The sequence below is a fragment of the Eleginops maclovinus genome, chromosome 3 (assembly GCF_036324505.1).
Source record: "Eleginops maclovinus isolate JMC-PN-2008 ecotype Puerto Natales chromosome 3, JC_Emac_rtc_rv5, whole genome shotgun sequence".
NCBI lineage: Eukaryota > Metazoa > Chordata > Actinopteri > Perciformes > Eleginopidae > Eleginops > Eleginops maclovinus.
This window is the reverse complement of record NC_086351.1, coordinates 5,983,282-5,997,668: the sequence shown is the minus strand read 5'-3', so window position 1 is coordinate 5,997,668 and position 14,387 is coordinate 5,983,282. Positions and strand designations below refer to the sequence as shown.

Here is a 14,387-nt window from a genome sequence, read left to right as displayed (position 1 = left end):
AATTCGGAAGGGTCCTCATTCTTTCTCGCAGTTGCAACCAAGAGAGTTTGGGTTTAATTGAAGTTGGCTTGAAATGAAAATAATTGGACAACATTTTTTTCTCCCCGGTCTGCATAAATACACTTTGCTAGATGGACTTTTCTATTATAAATGTAAGGAAAAAATGTTTAGATGGAGTGTAAACATTTCGTTTTGTTTTATTTCTGCTTGACTTTTCTTCAGCATAGATTTCAGCCTAAAGAGGAAAAAATCCTTTCAGATTTTTAAAAATAATTTATTGTAGCGAAATGCTGATGAGGTCAGTTCCAATTTCATATGTATGAAAATGAACAGAGAACATTCCTTGGTCTCCTTGCTGTATAAACTGAATACTGGATGGCGCCTCTCCAGACTGGAGTCTCTATGAACTGGCCTACCTTGGCTCTGAGCCACACTTGTGTAACATATCGTACACACTGTAAAGGCAGCATCATCACAACCAGACAAAACTTGGCCTTTCATACTTTCTGGTGTCGAACAGGCCTTCTGAAGGCCTGCATCAGTTCCGCGTTAATGAATATCATATTGTACGGTTAGGTTTCCTCTTAGCCTTCTGGAGTTTGCCTCCCAGCCAGGGTGACTCTTCAAACATTTTTCAAACTTAAAATAAAGCAAAAATAAGTTTAGAGTTTCTGTCCAATCAAAATGTACAATATTTATTTATAATTGTGATTTGACTACTTTTGGATTTCTTTAGGAGGACTGTAACCACCATAGAGGACACTGGGGGTCACATCTTTAAACTTTTTGGTCAACAGAATATAAAACTTATAATATTTTTCCTGAAATAGGGTAGTAAAATAGGCTTTGAATAAACATTTTCATCCTCATTTTGGCAAGAATAACAGAAAAATACTTTCAATTTGAATGTTATCTTTAAAAAAAGATGGTTTATGATTTAAAAATGCTTACTTGGCGAACAGGAGAAACTTGGACTCATGAATTTAGCATTGCAAAATCCCCTGCCATAGCCCTGCTAATAAAGCCAACACACGTTTATTTAACCAACCATCCTTTAATCATACAAAACACATTCACCTTTCCATGACTAATTATTCACTTCAAATTGCCAAAAGGCAGCCACACAGGTAGTGAAGTCAGCATTCCAGATTAGGTTTACAGCAGGGGATGCTGGCACATGATAATACCCTAATAGGTATTGTATTGCACCCTCTTCTGGATTTAAGATAGTATGGCAATAGGAAATCATAAAAGGGCAGTAACTGAGCTTGAGTTTTTGTTTCATTATCCTATTTCCCTCTAGAAACATTGACAGCACAGATTTGGTGCATTTTTGTGCAAGTACTTTTACAATCATTAACATCTACAATTACAGAACTGTAAATTAAATTCAGAACACGTCCTCATATTACATAGTAAACGTGAAGCCATTCATGTGAATTACTTTTAAGAAATTCACAAAAGGTTTTTTTATACATTATATCTACAGTTATAACATTGGAGCTATTGATAAAACATCAGTTTCAATCAGTTCAGAATACAATAGTACATAAATACATGTATTGTAAATTCAACACACAGGTAAATATACATTTAGAGATTAAAAATGAAATAAAAACCAAACAATGAAATGAAATAATATAGATTATAACAACAAAAAAACAGTCTGATTATTTTCCTTCGTTCTTATTATACATCCATGTTTTTTCCTCTGCTTGGTTGAGCCGTCGCTCTTTTGATGACGTTCTTCCTGCTTCACCGTAACAACACGTGTGTGGTGTGCAGTGTCGAGCTGCAGGGAATAACAGCAACTAAACATCAGCTTTCACACACCGTCGTGTTGTCTTTTCACTTTTTGTTCGGGGAAGGCTCTGCCGAGTAAACCGCCAACATGGTGAAGCCACAATTCAAGGGGAAAAGTTCGATAAACAAGTCGTCGTCCAGCAGCAACCCTGGTGAGTTTGTTTACAGCTAATGCTAACTGTTGCTAGCTGGGTGATATAATGTTCTTTAAAATACATTCACAGGTAGTGTCCTTTGTGAAAACTAGTCGCTGATATTTAGAGTACAATAAGTCAAATGTAATCGCATAATTCATGGTTACTGGCTACTGCTATTATAAAAAAGAGACACCAGTTAACCTGAGGCCTTTACAATTTGACACTGAATTATTTGACAAACTGGGGTTTGTGTCAAGTGGAGGTGTTGAGACTAATTGTTCCTAAAGACTTAAAAAAGCTGCCATTATTAATTGATTCATTATTAGTTTATTCCACTGATGGCAATTATTATAAAACAAAACGTCGACACTTTACGCTGCTTTTTGTAGCCCATGATAGAAAGGAGCAGGGAGAAGAACATCCTCTTTTACCTGTCCCTTATTAAAAATAAAAATGGATAGCTGTCAGTCACAGCTGCTTACAAATACTTACATAACCATGAATCTAAAATCACAATCAAATGTCAACAAAACAATCAACCATCAGCAAAACAGGTTACCGGAAAGCTTCATTCTGCCCAATTATTATTTCTTTATACATGTTTTAAACCTAAAGATGTTCATAAATACAGCCCTTTAAACCATATGGTAAATAATTCCACAGTTAAATGCCAACTCCAGAAATGCACATCTGCTTTAAAGTAGTCCCTGAAAGCTGATGCTTAAAGTTACTTTTCCTTCTATGTTGCTCATTAAATGGTCTAGCAATAACATTGTGTTCACGACAGAGGTGGGAAAGGTACTCAGATCTTGTACTAAATTAAAAGTAGAAGTACCAGTGTGTAGGAATACTGTGTGGCAAGTAAAAGTCCTGCAATCAAAATGTTACTCAAGTAAAAGTAGGGAAGTATCAGCATCAAAATCTGCTTAAAGCACCACAATTGTACAGATTGGCCCATTTCAGAATAATATATTATACATTTTGATTACAATTATTTATGCATTAATGTGTTATCAAAGCTGGTAACGGTGCAGCTAGTTTTAATTACTTTGTATACTGCAGGTGCAGCTGCTGAATTTACTCCAGGAGGAACCAAAGTATTTTTTAAAGGGTTGTTTTATTTTTCAACTCATTAATCCACATTTGCAAATGAACTCTAAAATAAATGCAGTGGAGTAAAAGTACACGATTTACCTCCAAATTGTAGTAGAGTAGAACTACAAAGTAGCAAGTATTGAAATGCTCAAGTAAAGTACACGTCTCTCAAACATTTTACTTGTGTACAATACTTGTAAAAGCGGGAGAAGATGGATGGATGGACAATACTTGTGTAAATGTAATGTAAACTCTGGCGTATATTATTTGATCAAAGGTTTTTGTTGTTGAATAGATGAAAGTCTCTCTAACCCTACATGTATTTCACAGATCGAGTCAAGGGGGCTGGAGGCAACAACATGAGGGACCGAGCCACTATCAAACGCCTGAATATGTACAGACAGAAGAAGAGATGGTAATCCCTTATGCATTATTATGAGATGTTTATTGGCATATTTTGGACGTGCCAGAGTCGTATAACAATAATATTCCCACTGACACTGAGGTTCTGTTCCCAGTAACGACCGTGGACAAGTCGTCAGACCTCTATCGTTCCAGTCCACAGTGGCTCCAGGGACTGTAGCCAGAGTGGAACCCAACATCAAATGGTTTAGTAAGTTCACTTGTACTGTCGGTCATATGTTACAGCAGTGTCTGCTTTGCTATTTGTTCATAAATAGTGTTTGCTGTGTGTCGCTTTGTGGAGGAGAACCACATAACTAAAAGTATCTTTTCGTTGACTTTCCATATTTTGACTTTGGCACCATATCATTCAATGTTTCTAGCAGTTATTAATAATTACATAAATGTCAGGGTAGTGAAGCTTCCAACTATTAGCTATAGCACTTTAAGCATGAGATCATTTTAAAGAAAGATGGAGAATCTACAGTTGATTTTGGTAGCATCTCCTCCATTGTAGTACCAGCTACATATTTTCAATTCCTCTTGGAGTGACAGCCAAACTAAAACATAGAGGTTGCTGTGACAGAGCCTACGTTCCTCTCCACCAGTCTTTTTGAGCTGGGCTTAGGCAGGTTCTTACCAACCTGACCAACTTTTATAACCCAGACCTAATTAACATTTAAATGTGATGTTCTTGCAATGGATCACTCATTTGAAAATGTGTGTTATCTTGAATTGTAGACAAACAACTTGTGCAAGATTTTCGTGATTTGCAAAAGCCCTTCAACTGATCCCTCACAAGGGTCCTGTACATTTATTACATGGGATTGTGAGCAAAATTCAGATCATTCTTTTCAAGTTGAAGGGTCTGAAGGTGGACATAAAAGCTGTCTTTTGATATGTTATTAGCAGCAAACACCTGCCATGTAATACTGCATATATAGAACAGGTCAGTACAGATGAAGTATTTGGTCTATGCCCACATAAAAGGGGCGGTTCAAACCTTGAATAAAAATGTGCGTGCGAAGAGAAAATTCAAACCTGCTTTCTTATTTCAGCAAATACCCGTGTGATCAAGCAGTCATCCCTCCAGAAGTTCCAAGAAGAGATGGGAGCAATACAGAAGGATCCATACCGTGTTGTGATGAGACAGAGCAAACTCCCCATGTCCCTCTTGCATGATAGAGTCAAAGCCCATGTGAGTATAAAGGGCAGAATGCTGTCCTGTGCAGTCTGTGTAACGCTATCCGTGCTCTAGGAAGGCTCTTGTGTGCATTTTGTGTGTGAATTGACACCTTTTTGTACATTTTATTGTACGCATACTGGCATTTAAATCTAAGAAAATAATCACATGGCCTACATTTTTTTTGTTGAAGACTTGTTCTACAAATGCATGGTCACAAATGAGGTGTGATGTACATGAACTCTAACTTTAATCCTAATTCAATTCTGACTCTGCTCCACTCTGACCCTGTGAGTGTTCTGGCACTGTGCTTGGCTCTGGAGAGTTACAGTTTGCCAGGTTTTTACTTTTCCATCCCATAAACAAACACATAATCTTGCTTTCTTTCCAACATATTGGGTCTGTTTCAGTCTTTTTTGTTTCTATATACACTGTAGCCCCTCATGGAGTTGAGCCCTTTCTGAGATTCTGATTTCTTTCTTTAATGATTGACTGACAAGTTGCCATAATAACACATCTTGTATATTGCTATCACCATCGAATCATTTGTTAAACACAGTTGTGTGTGTTTGTGTGTGTATAACACAGGTAAGTGGAAGCAATGTTTTTCAATCTGGATGTCGGACATTTGATTGGCCGATGGACAGATTTTTATTACAAAAACGCAGAGGAGTTTGTCTGTCGTTTGGGTTTGGGGAAATGTTTTTTAAATAACCGGAGAGCTATTAAATGGATCTTGGCCGATAGTGAGGCCAACCGAAACCTTTACCCCTAGTGTTTTGGACAAAACCGTTTGTCCCCTTTAACCCCTCATGGATGTGTTGCAATCAAGCCATGACTTCTGATCAAAATCATTGGAACACACAATCCGTCCTGGCAGCAGCTTGGCTGTTTCATTGGCTTAGTTGTTGCATACTTTGGTGTTGTGTTTACTTTACTTGCTTTTTAATACTGTTTGAATCCCATGGACCGAGTGCATAACTTTGACTGTGTCAAAAATCGGTTGTTTACCTTTCCTCCTCTTGCTAATGTGTTTATTATAACTTCACTGCATTGTATCAGGTATCACTTTTTGCAAACCGTAACTCATTAGCGGCCACATTTTCTTTTCATTCTGGCTGTAGATAACACAGGTTAACCAAACCCTCAAATCACAAAAGCTCCACAGTTGTTATCCGCCAAACTGAAGGACATTATAAAATATAAGACAGTCTATATGTTGGTAATGACAGAACTTTTAGTAATTCCCTTTAAACACATCATATCTGACTATACATTTGAATGTACTAAATATGCAGTGTAGCTGTATTAGTAAAAAAAAAATGATAAGAAAAACCATGAATAAAAGATCTCTGAAAATCCCTTTTCCTAATCTTTAACAAAACTATATGAACAGGGGATCTCTCTCGGCTTACTGTTTGATTAAAAGAAACAGTCGGAGCTGTAAATCTAATCTTTGTTTTTGTTTCTACCCCTGCAGAACTCCAAGGTGCACATTCTAGACACGGAGGGTTTTGAGACCACATTTGGGCCCAAGGCTCAGAGGAAGAGGCCCAGTCTGATGGTGGGGGATATGAAGGATCTCCTAGAAAAGGCCGAGTCCTCAGGCCTGACCTACAGTGCAGACAAGGACACAGACCTGGTGACTGAGGACACAGGGATCCGGTAACAGCCTCTGAAGATGCTATGAAAAACATGGCATGCAAAATAACAATTAGGTTCATTATAAATGAATCAGCCTGATCTAGGGTGATTGTTTGTCTATCAAATGTTAGATAATAATGACACATTTTTTAAAGGCTGAGGTAAATGTTGTCTTGTTTGTCCAACACCCAAAGATAAACATTTCTGAGTTATATTAAATGAGCATAACATTTTGAGAGACTGAAAACCAAATTTACTGCAATTTTCTATTTAGAAAAAGTATTTTTTCCATCAAAATAGTTGTTGATAATTTTCAGTTCCTTGCAGCTAATCATTAATTGACTACAGACTATAAGCATAGTTGTTGAATGTTTGTAGTTGAAATGCTTAATTTCCCCTTACGTTTGCAACAGGGAGGAAGTACGTGAGGAAATCTTCAAAAAGGGTCAGTCCAAGAGGATCTGGGGAGAACTTTATAAGGTATTGTTTCCATCCTCCGCTCAGCTCTTTGAATTGCTGTTAATAATGGGTCCCTAAACTGAAGGGTCATTCTGCATTCCTCACTGTTTTAGGTAATCGACTCTTCTGATGTTGTCATCCAAGTGCTGGACGCCAGAGATCCCATGGGAACACGCTCTAAAAGCATCGAGAATTACATGAAGAAAGAGAAGTCCTGGAAACATCTGATCTTTGTTCTAAACAAGTGTGACCTCATCCCTACCTGGGTCACGGTAAGAAATGTGCAAAAATGTTGGTTCCCATTTACTGTAAGTTGGAGTGATTTGTATTTTTTTTTACGTGTGTTTTGTCTCTCCACTCAATTTCAAACAGAAACGGTGGGTGGCTCTGTTATCCCAAGAGCACCCCACTCTGGCTTTCCATGCTAGCCTCACCAACTCGTTTGGTAAGGGCTCCCTGATCCAGCTGCTCCGGCAGTTTGGCAAGGTAAGCTCATGCCTGACTTTCAAAACATCAAAAAATAACTTTGATTTGTCAAGGGCAGAGAAATATTTACTGCTTCAACAACAACGCCAGATACAATTTATTGCTTTGGCTTTTTGTCCCTGAACTATGCTTTTTAAATATAAGATCTTGGATATTCAAAGTGTTGAATTTGATATACGGGTGTTTTATTTATTTACTGATTTATTTTGCTTGCTATTTTTTGTATGATAGTATTTGCGTTCTTCTCTGTAGTCCTTATTTTATTTTATTATAAAGTATTATGTCTCATTTCAATTCATCAGATCATTCAGAGCTCCTCAGTAAGGACATGTTTAAATTAAAGATGCTTTATTCTTTCCTCATAAACAACAATTGGGTTGAGCATTACGTTCATATGCGAAACAATGAAGAGTTGCCAACCAGTAGGAATCTGATATGTGTTCATCTGGAAGCTAGAAATTCTTATCCATGGCTGTATGAGGCCATGTGTGCAATGCTGAAATTCAATTAGCTGGAAGGGAAAATGTGCATCAACATCAGGACAAAGTGCTATGATGGTCACCTATTTAAATTCTGTAGTCAAATTACATTTCTTTATGATATATTTCTCACAAACTTACAAAACCCCCATTACATTCGAGTCCTTTGCTAACCCGATAATAATAATAAACCAACCTTCAATAACAGTTTTGGTGACCTGAACATGCAATGTGACGTAGTGGCTAGAACGGAACGTGTTTGTGAAAGTGGGGCTTAAAAGATCTCAAAGGTCAAGAAATAGAAAGGGTTTTATATTCAACAGGAATGTTCTTGTTAGATTTCGTTTTGTGATTTCAAGAGGCCATTATGAGATAACATACAGTGTACTCTGTTGGACCACATTCAACCAGAATTCGTGAGACAACAAGGTAAAGAGTCCGTTCCAAAACAGCATTTAGGGTTAACTCCTGGGACATTAACAAATATCCCTTGTTTTAAAAGGTTGCGTAATTGTTGTGTTTACATAAGAAAACCTTTTTAAGATGTCTTTTGTGTTTTGAACAAACGACATTGTAATTCTGGAGTTGGGACAAGTTCACTTGGTTTATTGCAAATGGCAACAGAGCCCTGTCTACAATTACTTCCATGGAAACACTACCTTCTGACTTTTTTTTGACTCCCACAGCTCCACACTGACAAGAAACAGATTAGCGTGGGTTTCATTGGCTACCCAAATGTGGGAAAGAGCTCGGTCATCAACACTCTGCGGTCTAAGAAAGTCTGCAATGTGGCACCCCTCGCTGGAGAAACCAAGGTTAGTGTCATCTCAGCCATGCAAGCCTCTGATATGCAACCATGCAAAGTTTTACCAAAAGTAAAAAGAAATAATAAAAAAAGAAAGTCATCATCAGAAGGTTTGAGTTGATACTCAACACAATGTAAGTACCTAGAATGTAGTATATGAAAGGAATACATTCACCCTGCTGATTACTGAAAAAGCTACTGGTGCAAAGAAGGCATGAGTGGTTTTGTGAGTGAACAGGTGAGACGAGCTTTGATTCCAAGGGAAGGTTATGTGAGGTGAAAGGATGTTTCTCCTCCACCTTGGTTATTTTTTATAGCTGCAACAAAAATAACGAGGGTGTGCAAACCAGTGTCTACAAAAGGAGAGGGGAGGGTTTTTTTTTAACACCCAGCCAATGAATCTGATGGACCTGTGGCCATCACTCCTTTATCCCTCACCTTGTCTTTGACTCGCACCACACACTCAACACTATTTAACAGGGGAAACAATCTGATGATCCGCAGCCCTGCTGTGACCCTCACGCTTTCTTTTGTTAAACTGGATGTGTATTTATGTTTCAGTAGTAAGTTTCATTGCCGTCCTTCTGATGGACCAATAGTGGAAAAAGGATATAGTTTGTATAACAAAAAGAAGCACCCCTTATATGAATAGCTATCTTTATCTTTTTCTATCATTAAATACCAAAGAAGGTACAGTTTCCCAAACTATTGAACATGGCATGTGAAGCTGAAGTATTTTGATTATACAGATAACATTCATCTCCTTCCTTTTTATAGGTGTGGCAGTACATCACTTTGATGAGGCGCATCTTCCTCATTGACTGTCCTGGTGTCGTCTATCCTTCAGAAGACAGTGAATCTGATATCGTCCTGAAGGGAGTTGTAAGTCTGTCCTTCATTTCTTATTTTGTGTACCAAAATCTTGTGATACGTTTGGTATTTCTGCCACCACCCCAATACCATGGAGGTGAATTCAATTGAATTTGCTTTCCTTATAACATGGAACAATTGTAACATCTGCTCAAAGCGACTTTTTTGACAGCTTGATTTTAATAAGCTTGCTTAGATAATGCTTTGTTCTTATCCTCCAGATTGTTTTTTCAGCTATTGGGTTTAACATGGAGGCGGTTTGATCTCTGTAAATGATGCAGGTCCGTATTTTGCACATCTTTTCATCTTTTCCCTCATCACAAAGGTTCAAGTTGAGAAGATCAAGAACCCAGAGGAGCACATTGCGGCAGTATTGGAGCGGGCTAAGCCAGAATACATCCAGAAGACGTACCGCATCCCCACCTGGACCTCTGCGGAAGACTTCCTGGAGAAGCTGGCATTCCGCTGCGGGAAACTTAAGAAGGTTTGCAGGTTCCTTTTCACTTACAGCTGTTTTACCACAAGTTTGAATTATTTTCACTTATTCCATATAAATGTGACAACTAACTGCTAACAAGCAGCGAATATGGTTACCATGTATGAATCATAAATTCAGTTAAATCATTAGTGGATATTCAACCAAATGTTTCCTATACCATGTGCTATATTAAAAAGTGTAAAAATATAAGTCAGCTTTAAGTCCTATAATAAATCAATGTTTTCTTGGTATTGTACAGGGCGGTGAGCCAGATCTCTCCACAGTCTCCAAAATGGTGTTGAATGATTGGCAGAGAGGACGTATCCCCTTCTTTGTAAAACCCCCCGGTGTTGAGGCGGAACAAGAGGTAAGACTGTACTGAATTCTCCACCTGTGCTATTCCAGTGAATAACATTGTCACTGTGCCTTATGTTGTTAACCTGTGTTTTGTGTTTCTGTATTTTTATAGGGCAAGGCACCATTGCCAGTTGAAGGACCTGCAGAGGCAGTAGAGGATGTGCAGAAGGAACAGACAGACAATCCTGCTGCCGTCTCAGAGGAACAGGACGAAAAGCAGCAGAGACAGAAGGAGCAGGTCCAGAAGATCCTCTCTAATGTTCGACAGAACTTCGGGAAGATCAATGTGGCGCCCGAGTTCACTGACGAAGACATGGTCCCTGTGGAAATGCCTGACCTGGGACTGTCTGACCTCTCAGGCTCAGAAGGGGAAGAAGAAGAGGAGGATGAGGAGGAAGGGGAAGAGATAGACCAAGACCCAACCAATGTGGAACCAGCCGATGGTGAGACTGTGGACCCAGAGCCCACAACCGCTCAGACAGACGCAAAGAAGAATCCACGTGAAGTGATCCGTCAGCTGGACGAGAAGATCTCCAAGTACAAGCATTTCCTGGACAGGGCCCAATCCAAACGCTTCTCAGCAATCCGGTAAGACTACACTCACTCAAAACACACTTTAATAATTTATTCATTTTGTGTTTTTGTATTTTCTTTTATTCACTAACATGAAGTTGCCAGGCTGAGAGATGCCATGCATAATTAGATGTCCGTTTTAACCATCCTTTAAGCCCCTGAGGTCTAACAGTCTCTACTTTTAATATTTTTTGCTCAACTTTGGCACACTAATATGTTATTTTATCTGCTGTTGAATTCCCGCCCACACACTGAATAACACAGTGCATAGACACTCTGCGCAAAATTTAAACACTCTGATTTTCACCAGATACCAACAAGAGTAAACTGTTTGCTCTCTTGGCTAACGATTCACTTTTTCCTTCTTCTTTTGCGCAGGATACCCAAGGCACTTTCCGACAAAGCATTCACAGACATCAAGGCACAACAAGCTGCAGCAAAGCATGCACAGATTAAAGGTATTCTATCCACATGTATGCCTTTGTATAGTGTTGATCTCATGTTTTTTATCAGAAGTTTCAGATTTGATTTGGATCCAAAGAAACATACATGTTTCCTCTAAACAAAATCTATATACATACCATCTTATTGGTGTGATAATGTATTTTCCAAAGTTTGACACAGAATTCTTAGAAGCCATACAAATTGCGTAGGTCAGGAGACATTGTGATCCATCCAGGCACTGACAGTAGGTTTGTAAATGTTTGTTTGAATTCAGCTGTAATCCAGAGAAGCAAGAAGAGGAGAGCTGAGGAGGAAGAGGCGTCTACCCGAACCCAAACCCAAAAACTGACGTCTAAACAGGTATGCAGTGTTTGTTCTCTCTGACGTCAAACAGAGCTCTCTGGGTCAGCGCTAGGTGAAGGATTTGTCTTACTGATGAAACAGGAATGGAGTTGAAAAGCTCATTTTTTCCCCTCTGTTCTCTTTATCCCTTTCTACAGAGAAGAGCGATTGACCGTGCTCAGAAGGGGAAGAAAATTGGCGTGCGCTATTACGAAACACACAATGTGAAAAACAAGAACAAGGACAGAAAGGCTCCAGCGTCTGCCACAGAAGGCCAAAAGGGCAAAAGAAGAAAGCACTAGACTGGCGTCGTGAAAAACACATTTGTAATGAATCTTTATTTAAACTAGCCAAAAGACAAGTTTTTTTTAAAGTATGGATTTGACAGAAGGTGGAATGCTAACTTAGCATTAAATGGTCTTTATCAACTGGTCACCTTTTGAACCTTCTTTTCCCCTTCAGTCTAGAACTGTTTTTGAATGACATTTCATTCATCATTTACAGGTGTATGCTCTCTTGATGTTCAAGAGAGCTGTACAGTCATTGTTTGAACTGTACTTGTCATGTCGTGCTGTAATAAAAATGTTCTTATTACACTCACTTCTTTTTAATTCAATTGGTCGTTTAGAAACAAGACAAAAGACACATTCGGTAACATTGTGTACTGGGAAATGGTTATTTAGTCCTTGTTTGGCGGAGTTACTTCTTTGGGGTAATGATCCCTTCCAGTTGGTTCTAAAAAAAAGAAGAAAAATGTTAAATACTGAAAACAGGCAACACAGCTACTATTAGTGTTAAATCAAAAATGCTGCTGTTGTATTACTAAACCATACCTTGAGCTGCTGGTTGGTTCTCTTCAGGAACTGAATCTCATCACTGTGCTTCTTTTCCTCCACCTGTCGCTTTTCATTTTCTCTCTTTTCAATGGATTCGCATTTAGCTTTCTCCTCATTCAGTTGCTTCTTTAACTCTTGTTTCTCATCTTCCAGTTCAGAAATCTAGGTACGTGAAAAGACACAATTATTTAGTTTCAATATCAGTTGTAAAGAGGCCTACAACCACCCTTATTTCACAATAACTCTTGAAGTGAAATGGTGCCCTCTGCTGGGTACTTTACGGAGCTATTCCTGTGGTTTGAGATGAGGGAGAATTCCAACTACTAAATCTCAGATTTGGGGGTCTTTCGTGCCCCTTATTGTCTTGGCAGTTGTAAATTGTAACAGATAATTAAATGTCCTTACTCTTTTCTCCATGTCGTCCTTGCCCTGCTCAGCCTGCAGTGCTTTCCTCATTCCAAAAGCCACGCTGCTCTCGTACAGTGTCTGGTATGACGCCATAGTCATTTGAATCTCATCTCTGACCCTCAACAGGAGCAGACCCCTCTCGGCGCAATTGATGGTCACCTGTCTAATTAGCTCATCTTAAAAAAGGATAACCACAGTTAAGTTAATGTTGATGTGAGTGAAAACTTCCTTAATGTGATTATAGGAACATTGTTCCACCAGAAGTAACTCTAAAAAGGATACAAATTCAGCGTTATATCAAAACCTAGCTAAAATACCTGGCCTTAAGCTCTCTGTGTGTGTAAGACATTGTATAAATTTATTATTGTAACCTCAGTGATCCCCGGCATTTCAGCTTCCTTCTTACCAAAGCACTGCGAGAAGAGCTCCCTGCGGACGGGGCAGATTCCTGTCTGCCTGGCCTGCCTTTGCTGCATCTTGATGTCCAGCAGTTCCTCTAGGTGAATAACATCTGCTCTTGTACAAGGTGCACTGGACACTTGCTGAACCCACAATTGGTTTCCCTCCATCCATTCCCTGCAATGGTAGAAGTTGGGATTAATGAAAGCATGGTTTTAACTTGTTAAGCATTACATTGTTGAAGGGAAAAGCAATACCTTGGTGGAAGGATGGCATTGAGGATCTCATCATTTTCCTGCTCGGCAGAGGCTGATTTTGGTTTTGGGGGTGGGGGAACAGGGCTTGAGTCAGCAGGCTGCTGAGGGCTAACTCTTAAAGGCCGTCCCTGTGGTGAAACATTTTAATTTGTTACACAATGTATATTTCATGCATTAAACGATAACTTTCCCAATTGCATAAAGTTTTTAAAATAGCAGATACAATTTGCTTAGTCATGTATTGAAAGCACAGTGATAACAGTAGTATGCTTGCAGATGTGCTGATGTTGCCATACGCAGAGACAAAAGAGAGGCTCTTGTAATGTGAATGAGTGATCAACATAATATCTGTCCTTTTTCAGACTTGAATCACCTTTAAATAAACAAAAAAATAGTCAAATATGAATACACACAGCAGATAGTAGACATCGCTTTTTGAGCCTAATTTAGACTACACCAAACACCTTCATCACTTCAATCCTCAATCCAAAATGTGTTTAGCCAGTAACGTTAACTAAACTTGGATTACTGGGTAAACTTACCTTTGGTGATTTTCTGTCTGTGCTTTTGCTGACCAAAACTGCATTCCCGTATTTCAGGAGAGACTCGGCTGGTGGAATCATTTTTGTTAACTATAAAATAATGAAGTTATTCATTAAATCATAAATGTCTTGCTTTGTGCTAGAAATATCGTTGTGCTGTTGCCGACAAAAAAGCTCCCTGTTTGTGTTGTCATGACAACAGCGTATCGGCGTTCCATTTTAATTTGTCCGTTTGGGATCAGCTTTTTTCGTCCCGAAACAAACTGTTCGTTCATGTGGGACTACATTTATTAGAAAAAAACAAAGACGAAACCTGAAGCGGTTTAGCTTGGTGTGACATAAATTATACGCCAGTGTTACGACTTGTATGTTGAAGGGAGTTTGCTGT

General features: G+C 38.8%; 2 protein-coding genes across 2 annotated transcripts; one reads left to right on the top strand and one right to left on the bottom strand.

Annotated features, from left to right (window-relative positions):
- The first annotated feature begins 1,736 nt into the window (after positions 1-1,736).
- gnl2 (G protein nucleolar 2) lies at positions 1,737-12,157 on the top strand. Its single transcript, XM_063879145.1, has 16 exons — positions 1,737-1,955; positions 3,366-3,450; positions 3,554-3,648; positions 4,496-4,635; positions 6,101-6,285; positions 6,678-6,744; positions 6,837-6,995; positions 7,096-7,209; positions 8,375-8,503; positions 9,271-9,375; positions 9,689-9,847; positions 10,101-10,208; positions 10,311-10,786; positions 11,150-11,229; positions 11,490-11,575; positions 11,716-12,157. Exons 1-16 carry the CDS (start codon positions 1,892-1,894, stop codon positions 11,857-11,859), a joined length of 2,196 nt encoding a protein of 731 aa, XP_063735215.1. The 5' UTR covers positions 1,737-1,891; the 3' UTR covers positions 11,860-12,157.
- dnali1 (dynein, axonemal, light intermediate chain 1) lies at positions 11,938-14,382 on the bottom strand. Its single transcript, XM_063879147.1, has 6 exons — positions 14,000-14,382; positions 13,458-13,585; positions 13,208-13,377; positions 12,799-12,977; positions 12,391-12,555; positions 11,938-12,292 (listed from the first exon to the last, which is right to left on the bottom strand). Exons 1-6 carry the CDS (start codon positions 14,078-14,080, stop codon positions 12,257-12,259), a joined length of 759 nt encoding a protein of 252 aa, XP_063735217.1. The 5' UTR covers positions 14,081-14,382; the 3' UTR covers positions 11,938-12,256.
- Between the last annotated feature and the right edge of the window lie 5 nt (positions 14,383-14,387).